The 15,759-nt window shown below is 44.7% G+C and overlaps 1 protein-coding gene across 3 annotated transcripts in view; it reads left to right on the forward strand.

The window, feature by feature from the left end:
- The first annotated feature begins 1,857 nt into the window (after positions 1–1,857).
- LOC116531430 (proton-coupled amino acid transporter 2) overlaps positions 1,858–15,759 on the forward strand; it is a 39,112-nt gene continuing 25,210 nt past the window's right edge. For 2 of the 3 annotated variants that reach the window (XM_032250152.1, XM_032250153.1), the window contains exons 1-6: positions 1,859–2,144; positions 5,864–5,954; positions 6,535–6,623; positions 7,128–7,223; positions 10,855–10,939; positions 15,140–15,358. In XM_032250152.1, the coding sequence (XP_032106043.1) occupies positions 1,981–2,144; positions 5,864–5,954; positions 6,535–6,623; positions 7,128–7,223; positions 10,855–10,939; positions 15,140–15,358 (744 nt within the window). In that variant the 5' untranslated portion in view covers positions 1,859–1,980. Of the gene's footprint in view, positions 2,145–5,863; positions 5,955–6,534; positions 6,624–7,127; positions 7,224–10,854; positions 10,940–15,139; positions 15,359–15,759 lie in introns of all 3 variants that reach the window. The other variant, XM_032250151.1, reaches the window with a different exon arrangement.

Below are 15,759 nucleotides of genomic sequence, written 5' to 3' on the forward strand. Positions count from 1 at the left end.
GGTTAGAGCCACGGTGGAACCCAGGGCTTCGGGTGCCTGGGCCACTCATGTTAGAAGGGCTTATTTTGGATATCTCCACCCTGGGAGAAGATCTCTTGCCTGCTGACAGGTGGTGCAATGAGTTAGGGTCTAGAGTCCCACCCTACAAGCTTTCTTTTCATTGACGATGTCTGGGAAGAGCTCCGGCCAAACACTGATATTCCAGCCACCCCTTTCCAAAAGGTCTGAAGGTAACTCAGAGTTCTTCTCACAATCTGGAGAGGAAGGCAAGAACTAGCTCATATCTAAACATAGCCAGCTCCTTGACAATCTTATTTACTGATCATGCTCTAGCAGGAACACAGAGCTCCACCTGTGACTTCAAATCTGAGATTATAAATTTAAATTGGGGAATTCCAGGCTGTGAACGAGCAGGTCACGGATGCAGCCTGCTACTTCACAGACCAGGAATACTGCCATGTAATGGTGCCAGACAAGAGAATAACGCTTCTCAAATCACAGCAAGTGTTTCAGTTGATTCAGGACAAGAAATTTTCAGGGTAGGACCAGCATTAAGTAACTTTCAGGGTAGGTAGTATAATAGTCAAAGCTGCAGGCTTCAGACAAAAAAAAAAAATCTGGCTAGCGGAGAGTTCAGATCTACCAAGTTCTGGCTGTGACCTCCAGCAAGTTATTCTTGACCTCTCTGAGCCTCAATTTCCACATCTGTAAAAACAAACTAACAAAGCTACCCAGAGAATTAGCCAGGCTTTGTGGAACTTGAAGCTTGTCCCATTGAGAAGGAGGAAGTAGTGGTAAGGAGGACCTCTTTAAGTAAAAAGCAATACACAATTGTACATTCAAAATTGCATACAGGGCCTTAGAAAGAGCCCCATGGAAGGGAGGGGCCTGACAAATCTGTCTTGGATGCTACCAGTTAGCAGTGACACTAGCTAAGCAAAGCTCGTGGCATGTAGTAAGCCCTTAAGAAATGTTAGTTTTGGGGATGAGATGATAGAGGAGAGAGTGGTATGGCTTGAGTCAAAGGCTATAATTTTGAGGAAGGAGGAAATTTTGGCTTGTTCTGCATTGAAGCAGAGATAATGACAGAGAGTGGGATACTAGAGAAACGCCCAAGACCATCTTTAGCTGCAGAGTTCTATCCAAAGGGTCATGTGTGACCTTAGGCAAATCTCACCACCTCCTGGCGCCAGTGTCTTGCCCAGCAAAATGTGGCCGGGAGTCATACAATCCCAGCATCTTCCCCATTCCAGAAGAACACCCTTTACTCACTCCATGGAACTTCACAAAAGCTAACAATCAATCAGAGACGAGTGATTGACTATCCCTTTTTCTGTTCCAATTTAAGAATGGGGAGCTCCCAGAAGGGACGTCTTATAGAAGATTGTGGAGCCAGTGAGGTATGGAAACCTCTACCCTGAGATGGGTAAAAGGAGAGGGATTTGTAAGTATTTTCTTGGAGGCAGAAATAGGTTACTGATTGAAAACCTTGACAAATTGGGCTTGGTCCCAAGTCTGTCACTTTCTAGCTATCTGACTTTGGGCAGATCCCTTTACTTCAAGAAACCTCATTTTTCTCCTTATTTAATTGATAGGATTAAATGAGAAAATGTAGATGAAACTCTTAGAGGATCGTTTATCCCTCAGGAAAGTGCTTAATAGATATTTGTTATGAAAATTATCAGTATAATAGTTGTTATCATTATGATTATTACTAAGTAATACCGATAAGGATGGGTGATGCCTTTTCCAAATCCCTCCTTTCTCTCCTCCTCCTCCTAGGAGTCCTCTTCCACTGGCTTCTCCAGGCAGGGGGAGGTGCCCTCCAGGGAGGTGGGCGGGGCCTCATTCCGGCCTGGCCACAGCCAGTCCAGGCACACACACTGTGCTGGAGTGTACACCTACCCTAGACACCTTCCTGCTTCCCTTCTTCCAGAGCAGACCTCTTTGTCACCCTGACCTCCTGTTTCTTAAGCAGTCATGTCTGTGACAAAAAGTACTGAGGGTCCCCAGGGAGCCGTTGCCATCAAACTGGACCTTATGTCGCCTCCCGAAAGTGCCAAGAAGCTGGAGAACAAAGACTCTACATTCTTGGATGAAAGTCCTTCAGAGTCACCAGGCTCGAAGAAGACCAAAGGCATAACGTGAGTGCTGTTTTCTGCCATCCCTATTTCTGCTCTGCAGCCTGAAGTTTGCATTGGCAAAAACCCTGAGGTGGGTATGTCTGACCCTAAATCCACTGTGCAGATGAGAAGCCCAGGTTGCAAAAGGTGTAGTCACAGGCTGAGTCAAACTGAGAACTTAAAGGGGCAAGAGTAAAGACTGTCAGAAAAGCCCTTAGAGACATAGTGATCCTGCCCCCAATAGATACAGGTGGGGAAACTGAGGCTCAGTTACCCTGGGCCACACACTGAGTCATTGGCAGGATAGGGGCTAGAATTCAGTGCTTGCCCTAAAGTCACATTTTTGTTCCTGGCCAGCGATGTTAATGTTGGGGACAGAGGTATAATCCCTAGCTTCTTAGAGGAGAAGGTGAATGCTGAGCTTAAAACCACAGTGGCCTCACTGACCACTAAGTATTGCCTCCCTGTGCCTATTTCTTGCAGTAAGCCTGGCCTCTACTTCAATTGAGAAATGCAGATGACACTAAAGAGCACACTTTGTGGAAGGTTCTAGTTTTTTCCACTTTCCAGGGGGTAGGGAGTTGGAGTTATTCACAAGGCTTTCAAAACATAAAAAAGAGAGAGGCCAAGCTACAGGCTGCAGCTCCCTTCCCCACACCTGACCCCACCACCCAACTAGACTCACTAGTTCACTTAGGAAAAAAAGGTGTGGGGCGTGGTGGTGAAGAGGTTCTGCTGCTTTAAGAAGAAAGTTTTTGCACTGCTAGCATGGTAGAAAGAGCACCGGGCAAAGAATCAGAAGCCCTTGAGTTCAGTGGCTCTGCTCCTTCTCTAAGTCTCAGTTTTCTGATATGCAAAACAGGTGGCTGTGTGAACTAAAGGAGGGTGCACGGAAACAAAATTGGAGGATGTGTTTTTTGGGAGGAGCACTGTAGGGAGGGACTGTAAGGGGCAGGCAAAGCCCCTCCCCACAGCCATCCAGCAGGACAATTTAGGGATAGGCACAATGACTGGCCCTGCTGCCCATGCTGTCGCCCCAGGACTAGTCCTGGGAGTTGCTGAGTATTAGTGATCCTGAGAGTGAGCTGTCTATAGGCTGGGGCCAGCCACTCTTAAGCAGAGATCTTTCTCAGTCAGAGGCCTTGAGGGAACCACCTATCTATTGTGTCCTGAACTGATGCAAGGTTTGGTGGCAATTTCGGCAACTTAAGGATCAAAGGAATAAAGCAAGTGAGTGCTAGAGGGAAACCCGTGGGTTGGACAGAAGCCAAATAATGGGCTGTGTACGTGTGGCAACTATGGGGTCAGCTCACCCAGGCTCGAATTCCCATTTAGCTGCTTACCAGCTTGAGCAAGTGATGAAACTTCTCTGCCCAGTCTCTCCTCTATCAATGATCGTTCCGTCCTCCTGGGAGATTTGAGCAGAAATCCCCCAGACACAGTGTCTGTAAATGCTGGCTGCTTCGAACAAGATGACAGTCCAAGCTGACCAAAGAAAGGAGTTGGATTGGAACCCACGTCTCCCGACTCCCAGTTCGGTGCTTTGCATGACTTACCGCACTACGTTTTCAAGCTGGTTGAGTGGCCCAAAGTTAAATTCTGATTTCCTAAGTCCTTTAGTTGGAAATTTCCAAAGTAACCCGCTGACCCCCTCCTAGTTGCAAAACAAGCCCATCGCAGGCCTGGCAAGTAGGGTGTAGTGCTCAGTCAGCGATGTTGATACCCACAGAGAGAAAGGCATGTGGGGACTCTCCACCCCCTGTCTCCCTCGATTGTTCTCTTTAACCCTTGACGAATCTGTGGACAGAGGCTCAGGAAGCTGCAGGGTTTAGATCTTTAATATAAAGCTCTAAACCCTCTAGCTTCCTGAGTCTCTGCCCATAGATTCTTTTTAAATAGCATCTTTTAAAAATAGCATCACTCCTGACATTTAGAGAGGGCCAACAAAGTTGAACACATTGCCCAAGATGACACAGCTAGTTAAGTCGTCGCCTTGAGGTTTCATCCCTGATTTGTCAAATCCTAGAGACCGGGCTCCTTCCAGAGTACCTCTGCTGCTTTACAAAGACTAAGTCTCCTAACCAGAAGGCTCTCATGGGGAATTTCCAAGGTTTCTTTTTTCTTTTTCTTTTTCTTTTCCTTTTTTTTTTTTTTGAGACAGAGCCTTGCTCTGTTGCCCAGGCTGGAGTGCAGTGCCATGATTTCTGCTCACTGCAACCTCCACCTCCCGGGTTCAAGCAGTTCTTCTGCCTCGGCCTCCCAAGTAGCTGGGACTACAGGCATGTGCCACCAAACCCAGCGAATTTTTGTATTTTTAGTAAAAGCAGGGTTTCACCATGTTGGCCAGGCTGGTCTCAAACTCCTGACCTCCGGCAATCTCCCATCTTGGCCTCCCAAAGTGCTTGCATTACAGGTGTGAGCCACTGCGCCCCACCTGAGGTTTCTAAAGTTGCATGTGTAAACCCCAGTCTTCCCTTGACTTAATCTGGTCCAGGGGCCCAGGTACAAAGACATGTAGAAATAGTTTGTTTTGGCCGGGTGCAGTGGCTCACACCTGTAATCCCAGCACTTTGGGAGGCCAAGGCGGGCGGATCACGAGGTCAGGAGTTTGAGACCAGCCTGACCAACATGGTGAAACCCCATCTCTACTAAAAATACAGAAAATTAGCCAGGCATGATTGTCCATGCCTGTAATCCCAGCTGCTTGGTAGGCTGAGGCAGGAGAATCGCTTGAACCCTGGAGGCGGAGGTCTGGGTGAGCTGAGATCGCGCCATTGCACTCCATTTGGGCAACAAGAGTGAGACTCCATCTCAAAAAAAAAAAAAAAAAAAGGAAGAAAGAAAGGAAAGAAATAGGTTGTTTTGTAATTCACTAATAGAGAAGGTACCTCCCTGGAACATTTTTTCTCCTGATGGTTTAGACCTTGTCCTCTGGGCCAACCTTCACATCTGTCTTAAAGGAAGGGTCTGAGTTTTTCTTTGGGGGAGGGGAAGCATACATTCTCCGGTCTTGATGCCCTGGGCTGAGTAAAGAAACCTCTCTGGAGCTCAATCCCTGAATGATTATGCCCCGCCAGACCCCATCTGGGGACCCAGTCACCTGACCTATTTATTCAGAAGTCACAGTAATTTCTTGTTTCTCCCCGCCCTTTCCCCTTGTCTCTGAGTCCAAGCCTGTCTCTACTACTAGTTTTATAACATTGAGCTAGTTTCTGCCCCTCTCTGAGCCTCCAATTTCCTTGGCTATGAAATGGGGTTGTTTCTTTACTTACCCTCTCTGGGTCTATCTCTGGGAGGCAGCCCAGCAGAAGTGGGGTGAAAAACAGGGACTCTGAAGCAGCCCTGTGCTCAGATCTTGGCTCCCCGATGTATCCTGGATATGTCATTAACAAATCTCTGTGCCTCAGTTTCTTCACCTGCAAGATGACAATCATATCTTCATCAGAGCCTTGACAAGAAGATTCACTGAAATAATACTCATTTAAAGCACCTAGCACAGTGTCTCATGTAGTAAGTGTTGCAGCATATATTGAGGGTTAGCTGCTAAAACCAGGACAGCTCTGTGCAAACTGGGATGGTTGGTGACCCTGCAGGAGACCCAGATGTGCCAGGCAAGGACACATGGACTGAGGGATGGCTAGGAGCCCGCCTGTCAGGTGCCGGCACACTGCGAGGGAATGACTGCTGGATCTTCTCACTTCCACATACCCATAGCTTCACATCCCCTTCCTCTCCTTTAGAGGGTTCCAGGCCTTGGTTCACCTGGTGAAAGGCAACATGGGCACAGGGATCCTGGGACTACCCCTGGCTGTGAAGAATGCGGGCATCCTGGTAAGAAAGGTGCCACAGGTGGGGCCTTCATTTATGGTCAGTTGTGGAAGGGAAATGAAAGGAGAGGCTCTAGCAGTTTAGCAACCTGTGGGGAGCTGTCTTTCCAGGAGGCAGCTTGGTGTGGGGCTAGAGTCTAGACATCGAGCCTGGGTTTGAGTTCTGGCTCTCCCACAGACTTTACTGCCCTTGGTAAGTCATTTGCCTGCTCTCTGGACCTTAGTTTCCTCTCTTGTAGAATGCAAGTATTGGACTATGCCCAGTTTTTCAAATATGCTCTACAGAGCACCAGGTCTCCTTGGGGATGTCTCAGGCGCCACAGAGGGCACACATGGTCAGGATTCTGTGTCCCCTACGTTCATCAGCATAACCCATTGTAATTGCTTTATGTGCTTTATTGTAATACTACTTGAGGTCATATTTGAAAGCATAGCTGTTGCTGCTCAAGAGGGCTTTAAACCCAGTTTGCTAGAGAGTTCTTTGAGTCCAGCATGATATCTGCATTACCAGTCCCACCTCGCAGTATACTTTAAAAATGCATTACCTTCTCTCCTCCCTCACCCTTTGCCTCCCCTTCCTCCAGATGGGTCCACTCAGTCTGCTGGTGATGGGGTTCGTCGCCTGCCACTGTATGCACATCTTGGTCAAGTGTGCCCAGCGCTTCTGTAAGAGGTGAGGAGAACAGCCTCCTTGTGTCAATTCCTTTGGTACGTGGTTCTCAGGGACAGCCCAGAAACATCCTATGCATAATAACAGCTTACTTCTTAGTTTTCTCCAGTGAGGCCAAGAAAGAGAGAAGAGCATTTAGGGGGAGGGAGCTCAGGTGAGGCTCTGCTGCATGGCTCCTCAGGAGACCTCAGTCAGGTCGTTATGCCTATCTGGCTGGATCCTCTGGAAATTGGGTATAAACTACGCAGAGAATTGTCATGAGGATCATGATCTGAAAACTACCATCCCCATGCAAGGTGTACATTATACTCTTGCTGGGTAGTCTCCGCCTCATTTAACAGGTAAAAAAAAACAAGCCACTGAGGAATTACTGCTGAGTGTCAAAGCCTGAAGTCTCTGCCCCTGTGTTCTTTCTGCTCCTGCCTTGTTCTTTGTCTCCTGACTTTTGACCATGTGATTTTAGACTAAACTATCTCCTGGAAACTGCCTATGCACTGTCTCCTGCAGGCTTAACAAGCCCTTTATGGACTATGGGGACACAGTGATGCATGGACTAGAAGCCAACCCCAGCACCTGGCTCCGGAACCACGCTCACTGGGGAAGGTAACTTGTTCTTGCTTTGCCTGCATTGGGGTAGGGCACAGGACGAGAAAAAGCTGCTATCAGGGATGACTTCCTCCCTCGAAAGGCGGTTGGTTTGGCACTTCTGTGTTAGACTTTATACATGGAACGGGCTCATTGGCAACATCCCTGATCCAGCCCCACTTCTTGTATATCTCCAGTGAGAGGGTGCTCATTCCTTTGCTATGCAGGTTTAATGTTATTCACTCTCTTATTAAACCACATTTATCCAGTTACTGTTATGGCCCTGGAAATGCCACGGGTACCAAGAAAAACTAGGCTTTGCCCTCACAGAACCCATAGTCCTGTGGGAAAGGCAGAAACTAAACAGCCTATAATAGGGTTATTTAATAGCCACTTGGATATGTACGAAGAAGGAAAGAAGTGCTGGTTGCCACCAGACAGGTTAGGAGATGTGTGTCGGCTTGGGGGAGAGGAGGGCTTTCTAGGATGAAACAGGCTGAGATGAGCTCTGTAGGAAGGAGTCCTGAAGAATGAGGAATCACCTCGGGGAAGGTGGACAGGGGCCTGGAGGATGGGCCCCGAAGAAGGAAGAGAGGGGGTGAAGGCCTGTGAAGCAAGAAAGTATAGGTGACAGCTTCAAGGTACAACAAGACCAGGTAGCTCGAGGGCAGAGAGTCAGGGGGGTGGAACTGAAGAAGGAGCCAGGCGCCCAATCAAGTGGTACATTTTAGACCCTCTCAAACAAAGACTCTATTTGTTCATTTCTTAAAAAGCATCCAGGAAGCCATTGGAGGGTTTTAATCAGGGAAGTCATCATATTTGTATTGTCTAAAGTTCTGTCCGGCTTCTGTGAGGAAAACAGATTGTAAGGGAGCAAGAGCAGGTTGAGTCAGGTCTCTGAGGAGGCTGTCAACGGTGTCCAGCCAGGTCACAATGGTGGCCTGGACCAAGCTGGTGGCAGGGGGATGAAGAAGAGTTGACTTGGTCATAAGCTGGATCCTGGGATTGGGAGACAAGGAAGAGTCAAGGCTGGCTCAGATTTCTGATGACTTTATTTTGGACAAATTGAGTTTGAGGTGCCCGAGAAACACATTCAAGTGGAGATGTCTAGTGGGGGTGTATGGGTTTAAGCCTATCTTCATGCACCTATCCGGAATTGAAGTCATCAGCCTTGAAGCTTATAGGGAGAGGTTATACAGTGAGAAGAAAACAGAGGAAAAGACCAAGATTTTAAGAACCTTTTGTTGAGCTGTAGGAAGTCATCCTCCCTGAAAAATCCCAGCTTTTAGCTCTCAGGGGTGACACAGAACAGTTCAACACCCTTTGTCTTCTGGTACTTGGGATTAAATCTACTCCTTTGTCTTTGTTTCAGACCTGTCCCCACCCTGCCTGTCTCCTCTTGTTGAGCACCATCTAGACTGTGAAAGTCTCTTTTGAACTGTGTTTTCTAAACTGCTGCAGTACTCACAGTGTGCCCCTGCCCATGGCAGGTAGTCTGTGTAGTATCATGGGCCTGGCACCATCCTTCACTCAACGCCCATACTCACAAGAGTAATCCATAACTTCAGTCTGTAAACAGACAAGGAAGGCTACTGGATAATGACCAGAATTTTCCCAATTGTGTGACCCAAAAAGAGACTTGCCTGTTGCAGACCCTCAAATCCTTCTACTCATTGTTGGGCATATAAAGATTTCCCTGCTCCGTTTAGAGACCTTGTTTCATGAATTACTGCCTCTCCTATTACTGGAATTCCTTTAGTATGGGCTCTTCCTCCCAGCATTTAATGTGTTCATGTATCTCCATCTTAAAAATAATAAAGCAAATAATAAAATAATAAAACTTTGTGAACCTTACCATTGTAGCCATCATCCTATCTTACATTCAATATATTATTCAACAAATGTCTACTAAATACCTACAATGTGTCACAAAGTGCTTTAGGCAATGAATGTACAGTAATGAGCAAATGGGTGCCATCAACACTGGACCACTCTGACTTTATTGCCTTACATCCCATCCACACCTCTTTCACGGACCACCTGTCTTTGCTGTCCTTATAATTCTACTGAAGTTCTTTCAAGCAATGTCCTAAAAGACCTTCTGGTTGCATCTTTTTTGCCCTAGAGAACCTTTCAGCAGTAATGGGTACAATGGACCGTTCTCTTCTTTCAACATTCTCTCCCCACTTGGCTACTATCAAACCTCTTTCCCCCTAGTTTCCCTCCTACCTTTCTAGCCACTCCTTTGCATTTGCTGTAGCCTTTTCTGTTTCTATTAAATGTTGATGTTCTCCAGAGTTTGAACACTGCCTTCTCCTCTTCTCATTCTGCACATTTCTTACACTTCTCTGCCTTTGCAAGTCTTTATCCACTGCTACAATGTAACAGTTCCAGACCCTAATATCTAGTTGTGTCCCAAATGTCTCCTATAGAAACCTCAAGCTCAATGATTCAGATTCTGAATTTGTCGTTTCTTCCCCTTCTCCTAAAACTTCTTTCTTCTGCGTCTCCCAGTTCATTTTGTTGTCCAAGCCAAAAGTCTATAAATCACCCTAGACGATCTCCTTTCCCTTTTCCCCCAAGATGTGGGGAATTACCATGTTGTGTAAATTATAGATCCCTAGTTATGTCTTGAAATGCTTCAGTTCTTTCATCTGAATGGTCATATGTCTGTCCAGGCTGCTGCCAACTTTCACCTCCATTATTGAAATAATCTCCTATCTATTTCCCCTACCCTCAGTCTTGCCCCTCTAATGGACTCCCCACATGGCAGCTGGGGAAACTGCCTCCTCCCTCTGTGGAGATGCTTTTCCTCACTTTTTCTCTTCCTCCCCTTTCTTCCCTTTCCTCCTCCTCCGCCTCTTCTTCTTTTCTTCTTTTTCTTCCTCTTCTCTTCTTCCCCCTCCTTCTCCTCCTCCTCCTCCTTCTTCTTCCTCTTCTTCTCCTTCTCCTCCCCTTCTCCCTCTTCCTCTCTCTTTCTCCTTTTCTCCTTCTCTTTCTTCTTCTTCCTCTCTCTTTTGTTGTTCCTCCCTCTTTTTTTCTCCCTCCCTCTTCCTTCCGCCAACTCTCTTTCTTCCCTTTCCCAAGGGGCTTTCTCTTAGGTATAGGGCTTTCTAATAAGGCTTCCTGTCTGCCCATAATTTAGATGAACTGCCCTTTTCACTATGGCTCTTAATGCCACATCGTAAGAATTTTTGTCCACCTAATCCATTAGTCATAAACCACAAGAAGAAGGGACTGTATGTTATTTTTCTGTGTATTCTCAGTGCCCAGCATAGTGTCTGGCACATGGTAGAAAAAAATTTCAAATCTGAATGGTAGCTAATAAAAACATTGTGCCTGCTGCCCTACATTAATTAGTATCCATGATGAGGAATGCCACCAAGCCAGGTATGGGGGGAGGCTTGTGACCAGGAAGAATTTTACCACTTACTGAGCTGAGAGTGTGAGGGTGTTTAAAAATTATTTTTAAAAAAGAACTACTGTTACCTCACTTCTTTGCCCCATTGTTGATTGTGGTGGAAGGATCAAGTGTGCTGGTACAGGGCCACCAACCCCTGGGGACAGAGGGCAGAATGGCAAGAAATGAAACTGACAAATTAATTTATTTTATAATAAGTTTTCTTTTTCCCTCTCTTCTTCCTTCTAGGCATATCGTGAGCTTCTTCCTTATTGTCACCCAACTTGGCTTCTGCTGTGTGTACATTGTGTTTTTGGCCGATAATTTAAAACAGGTAGAATCTTCTAGAGAAAACGGGAGGGGAAAAGATAGGGTCAAGGGCATGCCACTGCTGGTTGTTTAACAAACAGCTTCTTCTCTCTGGGTCCTCATCGATACAAAAAAAAGGAAGTTAAACTACAAAGTTGTCAAACTTGCCTCCCCTAGCTCACATAGCTGCAGATTTCTGTGTAGTTACTTTTGCCACAGTACCCTTTGTCCAATATCTTAGACCTGTCCTCAGAGTTGATCTCTACTGAGCTGGAAAGGCCCTTGGATTTTGTCAATCCTCCTTCCTGGAAGCTTAATTATTCTTGCTCCTTCTAAAATAGCTAGGGGTCTTCTTTTGATGATTCCTAATCTGCTTTGGGTCATTTTTCTATCTTTCTTTCTTTTTTTTTTTTTTTTTTTTTTTGAGACAGGATATTGCACTGTCACCCAGGCTAGAGTGCAGTGGTGAGACCACAGCTCACTGCATCCTCAAACTCCCGGGCTCAAGTGATTCTCCCACCTCAGACTCCCAAGTAGATGGGACCACAAGCATGTGCCGCCGTGCCTGGTTAATTTTTTTTTATTATTTGTAGAGCTGAGGCCTTGCAATGTTTCCCAGGCTGGTCTCCAACTCCAGGGCTCAGGTGATCTTCCCACTCTCTCCCAAAGAGCTGGGAATATAGACCTGAGCCACCACGTCCAGGCTTGGGCCATCTGTATCTACCTTTAGCAACTTAATCTGTGGCTTAACAGTTGCTGTCCCTAGGAAGTCTTTCTGATCTAACCTAGAAGTTATCTTACAACAATTTAAGCAAAATAATATAGGTAATAGCAGAGACCATCCTTAATCCACAAGTTTATAAAGAAAACTATGCTTTAGGGCTCTTTTTCTGCTTATAGTAGTAATACCAGAAATTCAAAAATGTAAACTAGTTAGAAGAAAAAAATAGTAAGCATTCAGTTAGCTTCTATTACGTCAGGTACAGTGCTGAGCATTTTACATGTTTTCCTTCTTTTAATTATCTCCATGACTTTATTAGGGTAGGTACTGCGGTTATTCCCATTTTGCAGATGAGAAAACTGAGATTAGAAACTCTATAATGTATGTAAGGTCACAGAGCCAAAGTTAAAAACCCAGGCCTGGCTGGGCATGGTGGCTCACAGCTATGATCCCAGCACTTTGGGAGGCCAAGGCTGTCAGATCACTAGGTCAGGAGTTCAAGACCAGCCTGGCCAACATAGTGAAACCCCATCTCTACTAAAAATACAAAAATTAGCCAGGCATGGTGGCGCGCATCTGTAATCCCAGCTACTCAGGAGACTGAGGCAGGAGAATTGCTTCAACCCCAGGAGGTGGAGGTTGCAGAGAGCTAAGATTGTTCCGTTGCACTCCAGCCTGGGCAACAAAGCAAGACTCCATCTCAAAAACAAAACAAAACAAAAAGCAAACAAACAAACAAAAACTCAGGCCTTCTGATGCAAAAGCTCAAGTTCTTAAACCTATGTTGTATTTCTGCAAACAAAATAAAATTATTCTTAATCCAACTATTCATGGTTATAATTTCATATAACCGTAACTGGTCAGCATTTTGCAATATCCTTACGTTTTGTCATGTAATTTTCAATAGTTTCATAATATTCCATCACACAGATTGAGCATATCCTCATCAATCTTCTATTGCTGAACAATTCCCTTATTTTCCTTTGTTTCTCTACTATAATCTATTGGCACAAAGGTCTTTGTGCACTTCATTTCCTGAATGTTCCTTAAAGTGAAATTACTGAGTCAAAGAATTTGTTTTGAAGGTTCTTAAGACATTGTCAGATTTCTCTTTAGAAAGCAATCTGACATGTACAAACCTATACTTATCATCTGCATTTATTATTATCTACATTTATTTATCATCTGCATTATTACCAAGGCAGACACTGTAACAAGGAGTTTATAGGCCAAGTAGGGTGTGTTCTAAAACCTAGTAAGTTAAATATCAATATGATATTTTGGTGCCAGGCCAGGATACCACTAACAACAACAACATGAGGTCAGGGTGCAAACTACATTGCAGAGATCACTGGAGCAGGGAAAGTGTCCTCCAGAGGGGTGGTGCATCTGAGCCGGGTATTGACAGGTTGGAGAAAAAGTGGTGGCAGCCAAGGTGAGAGAAGAAATCAGTGAAAACCTGGTGGCAGGAACTTATGGGACTGGCCCAGGAGACGCAATATAATTGGCTACAGGAGGAAGAGTAGGTCATGGGAGAGGAAGAAACCTTGAAAGTTTGATAGGGCCCATTTATGGAGGGCCTTGAGTGCCTGGCAAATGTTCCAGTTATTTTTCCTATTGTAGTAAGGAAACAGAATAAAATAATACTTACCTGATTCATTTATGTATCCACAGTGTATTGTTAAATGCAAGGGACATTTAACAAAAGAAAAGAGTGAACGCTATGATTGAAGTCTTATAAATGAAAAAGAATATGTATAATACATGCAATTTGTGATATTGTATAGAAAATATATAGATGAATATCTCCCAAGATGTTAGCATCTTGGTACTGAGATTATCAATGCATTTATGTTTTTCTCCTGCTAAACTCTAGTTCCTAAATGTTCTGCAGTGGTTTGTGTTGCTTGTCCAATAAGACTGTCTCGGTTAGGTCATGCTGACTTTTAAATGGAGAGTGGTGGCATTCACCTACCTACTGACTTTATAAGGGGTGTTTATATTGTGTGGGGGCTGGAGGATGGTTTCTTGTTTATCACAGTGATTGGGGATCTCATGGCTTTCATTGGGTGGGGTCCAGGGCTACTAAATCTTCTGCAATGAATGGTCCAATCCACACAAGGAAGAGTTTTCTTATTTAAAATGCCAGTATTGTGCCAATTAGGAGTCAGTAAGTGTATGTGTTAATTAGGAAACAGTAAGTGATGAAGTTTTTAGGTTATCACAAAAGAAACAAATTCTGGGAGAATTTAAGCAGAAAATAAGTTTCATGGGAGGATATTACCTTTCACTAAATTAAAAAGCAGGTCTGAGGGAAGAACAGGAGCCAGGGTAGTGAGGAGGATGTGGATGGTGGAACTAATAAGCAGCATGAGCAGCATGAGCAGCCTTCTCAGGAATCACTACTAATCTTTGCCCTTTTCTAGTCCGTCCTTAGGTCCCTATGCCTAGATTGACACTCAGATTCCTGGAAGAGGATCTGCCTGCCCCAGCTTGAGTTAAAGGCCAATCCCCTAGCTCTGCCACATTGTGATTTACAGTCCTCCAATGCTGCATTCAGTGACAACAGAGAACTCACTAAAATCAAACTGGTATCAGGAGAAATGGATACTAGTTGCCAAAAGCTAACAAATAGCCACTGTGAATCCAGTTATTTATTTTGTATTATATTTATTTTTAACTATTTGTACAAGCTTTTATATGTATGTTATATATATGTATATATGTTATATATATACATACATATGTTATATATATATGTTATATATATTATATATATACACACACATATATATACATGTATGTATATATATGTATATTTTATACCTCTACCTCCCAGGTTAAAGCAAGAATCGCTTTATATATATAACATACATATTACGTATAGATTATTATATATGTTATATATATTTATAATGTATAAAACATCTGTTATTATATTTATATATAACATATATATGTGTATATATACATATATTATATATGTATATATTATATATAATATATGTATATACATATATAATATATACAGGGCCTCACTCTGTTGCCCAGCCATGAGTGTGGTGGCATGATCTCAGCTCCCTGCAACCTCTGCCTCCCAGGTTAAAGCGATTCTCGTGCCTCAGCCTCCTGAGTAGCTGGGATTACAGGCATTCGCCACCACGCCTGGCTAATTTTTGTATTTTAATAGAGATAGGGTTTCACCATGTTGGCCAGGCTAGTCTCGAACTTCTGATCTCAAATGATCCACCCACCTCGGCCTCCCAAAGTGCTGGGATTAGAAGTGTGAGCCACCACGACCAGCCTGTACAGCCTCTTCTGAGGTAGGATGGTGCAGAGGGTTTAGAATGAGTTCTAAATTCACCCTAACTCACCGTGAGGGTTGGTACCATGAGACACTCCAATTCGTTGTGAGGGAGTTTGATTAGGGGAAAGGCACTGAGCCAACCATGAGGCTAGAAGAGTCATCATCTCCCCCTCTTGTTTCTCCCATTCCTTCCTCAGGTAGTGGAAGCTGTTAATAGCACAACCAACAACTGCCATTCCAATGAGACCATTATTCTGACCCCCACCATGGACTCACGACTCTACATGCTCTCCTTCCTGCCCTTCCTGGTGCTGCTGGTTCTTATCCGGAACCTCAGAATCTTGACCATCTTCTCCATGCTGGCCAACATCAGCATGCTGGTCAGCTTGGTCATCATCACCCAGTACATCACCCAGGTGAGTACAAACCACACAGCTGCGCACTCCACTGGACAGGGTTTTCGTATCAGACAGACTGAGCTCTAGATACCTGGAGCCAATCCTGTAGGTGGTAAGAGCGTTATGCACCTCACTGTAGCCTTTCTTCTACAAAGATGTCTCTATGCAATCCCATTCTTCTGGTTGTCTCGTTGTTCTTGTTCTTTCTCTACATACCTACTTTTTTTTTTTTTTTTTTTTTTTGGAGACAGATTCTTGCTCTGTTGCCAGGATGGAGCACAGTGGCGCAGTTTCGGCTCACTGCAACCTCCGCCTTCCGGGTTCAAGCGATTCTTCCGCCTTAGCCTCCCAAGTAGCTGGGATTACAGGCGCATGTCAAACGCCCGGCTAATTTTTATATTTTTAGTAGAGACGGGATT

The sequence above is a fragment of the Sapajus apella genome, unplaced genomic scaffold, assembly GCF_009761245.1.
Source record: "Sapajus apella isolate SASKATOON/1434 unplaced genomic scaffold, GSC_monkey_1.0 scaffold71, whole genome shotgun sequence".
NCBI classification, from domain to species: Eukaryota; Metazoa; Chordata; class Mammalia; order Primates; family Cebidae; genus Sapajus; species Sapajus apella.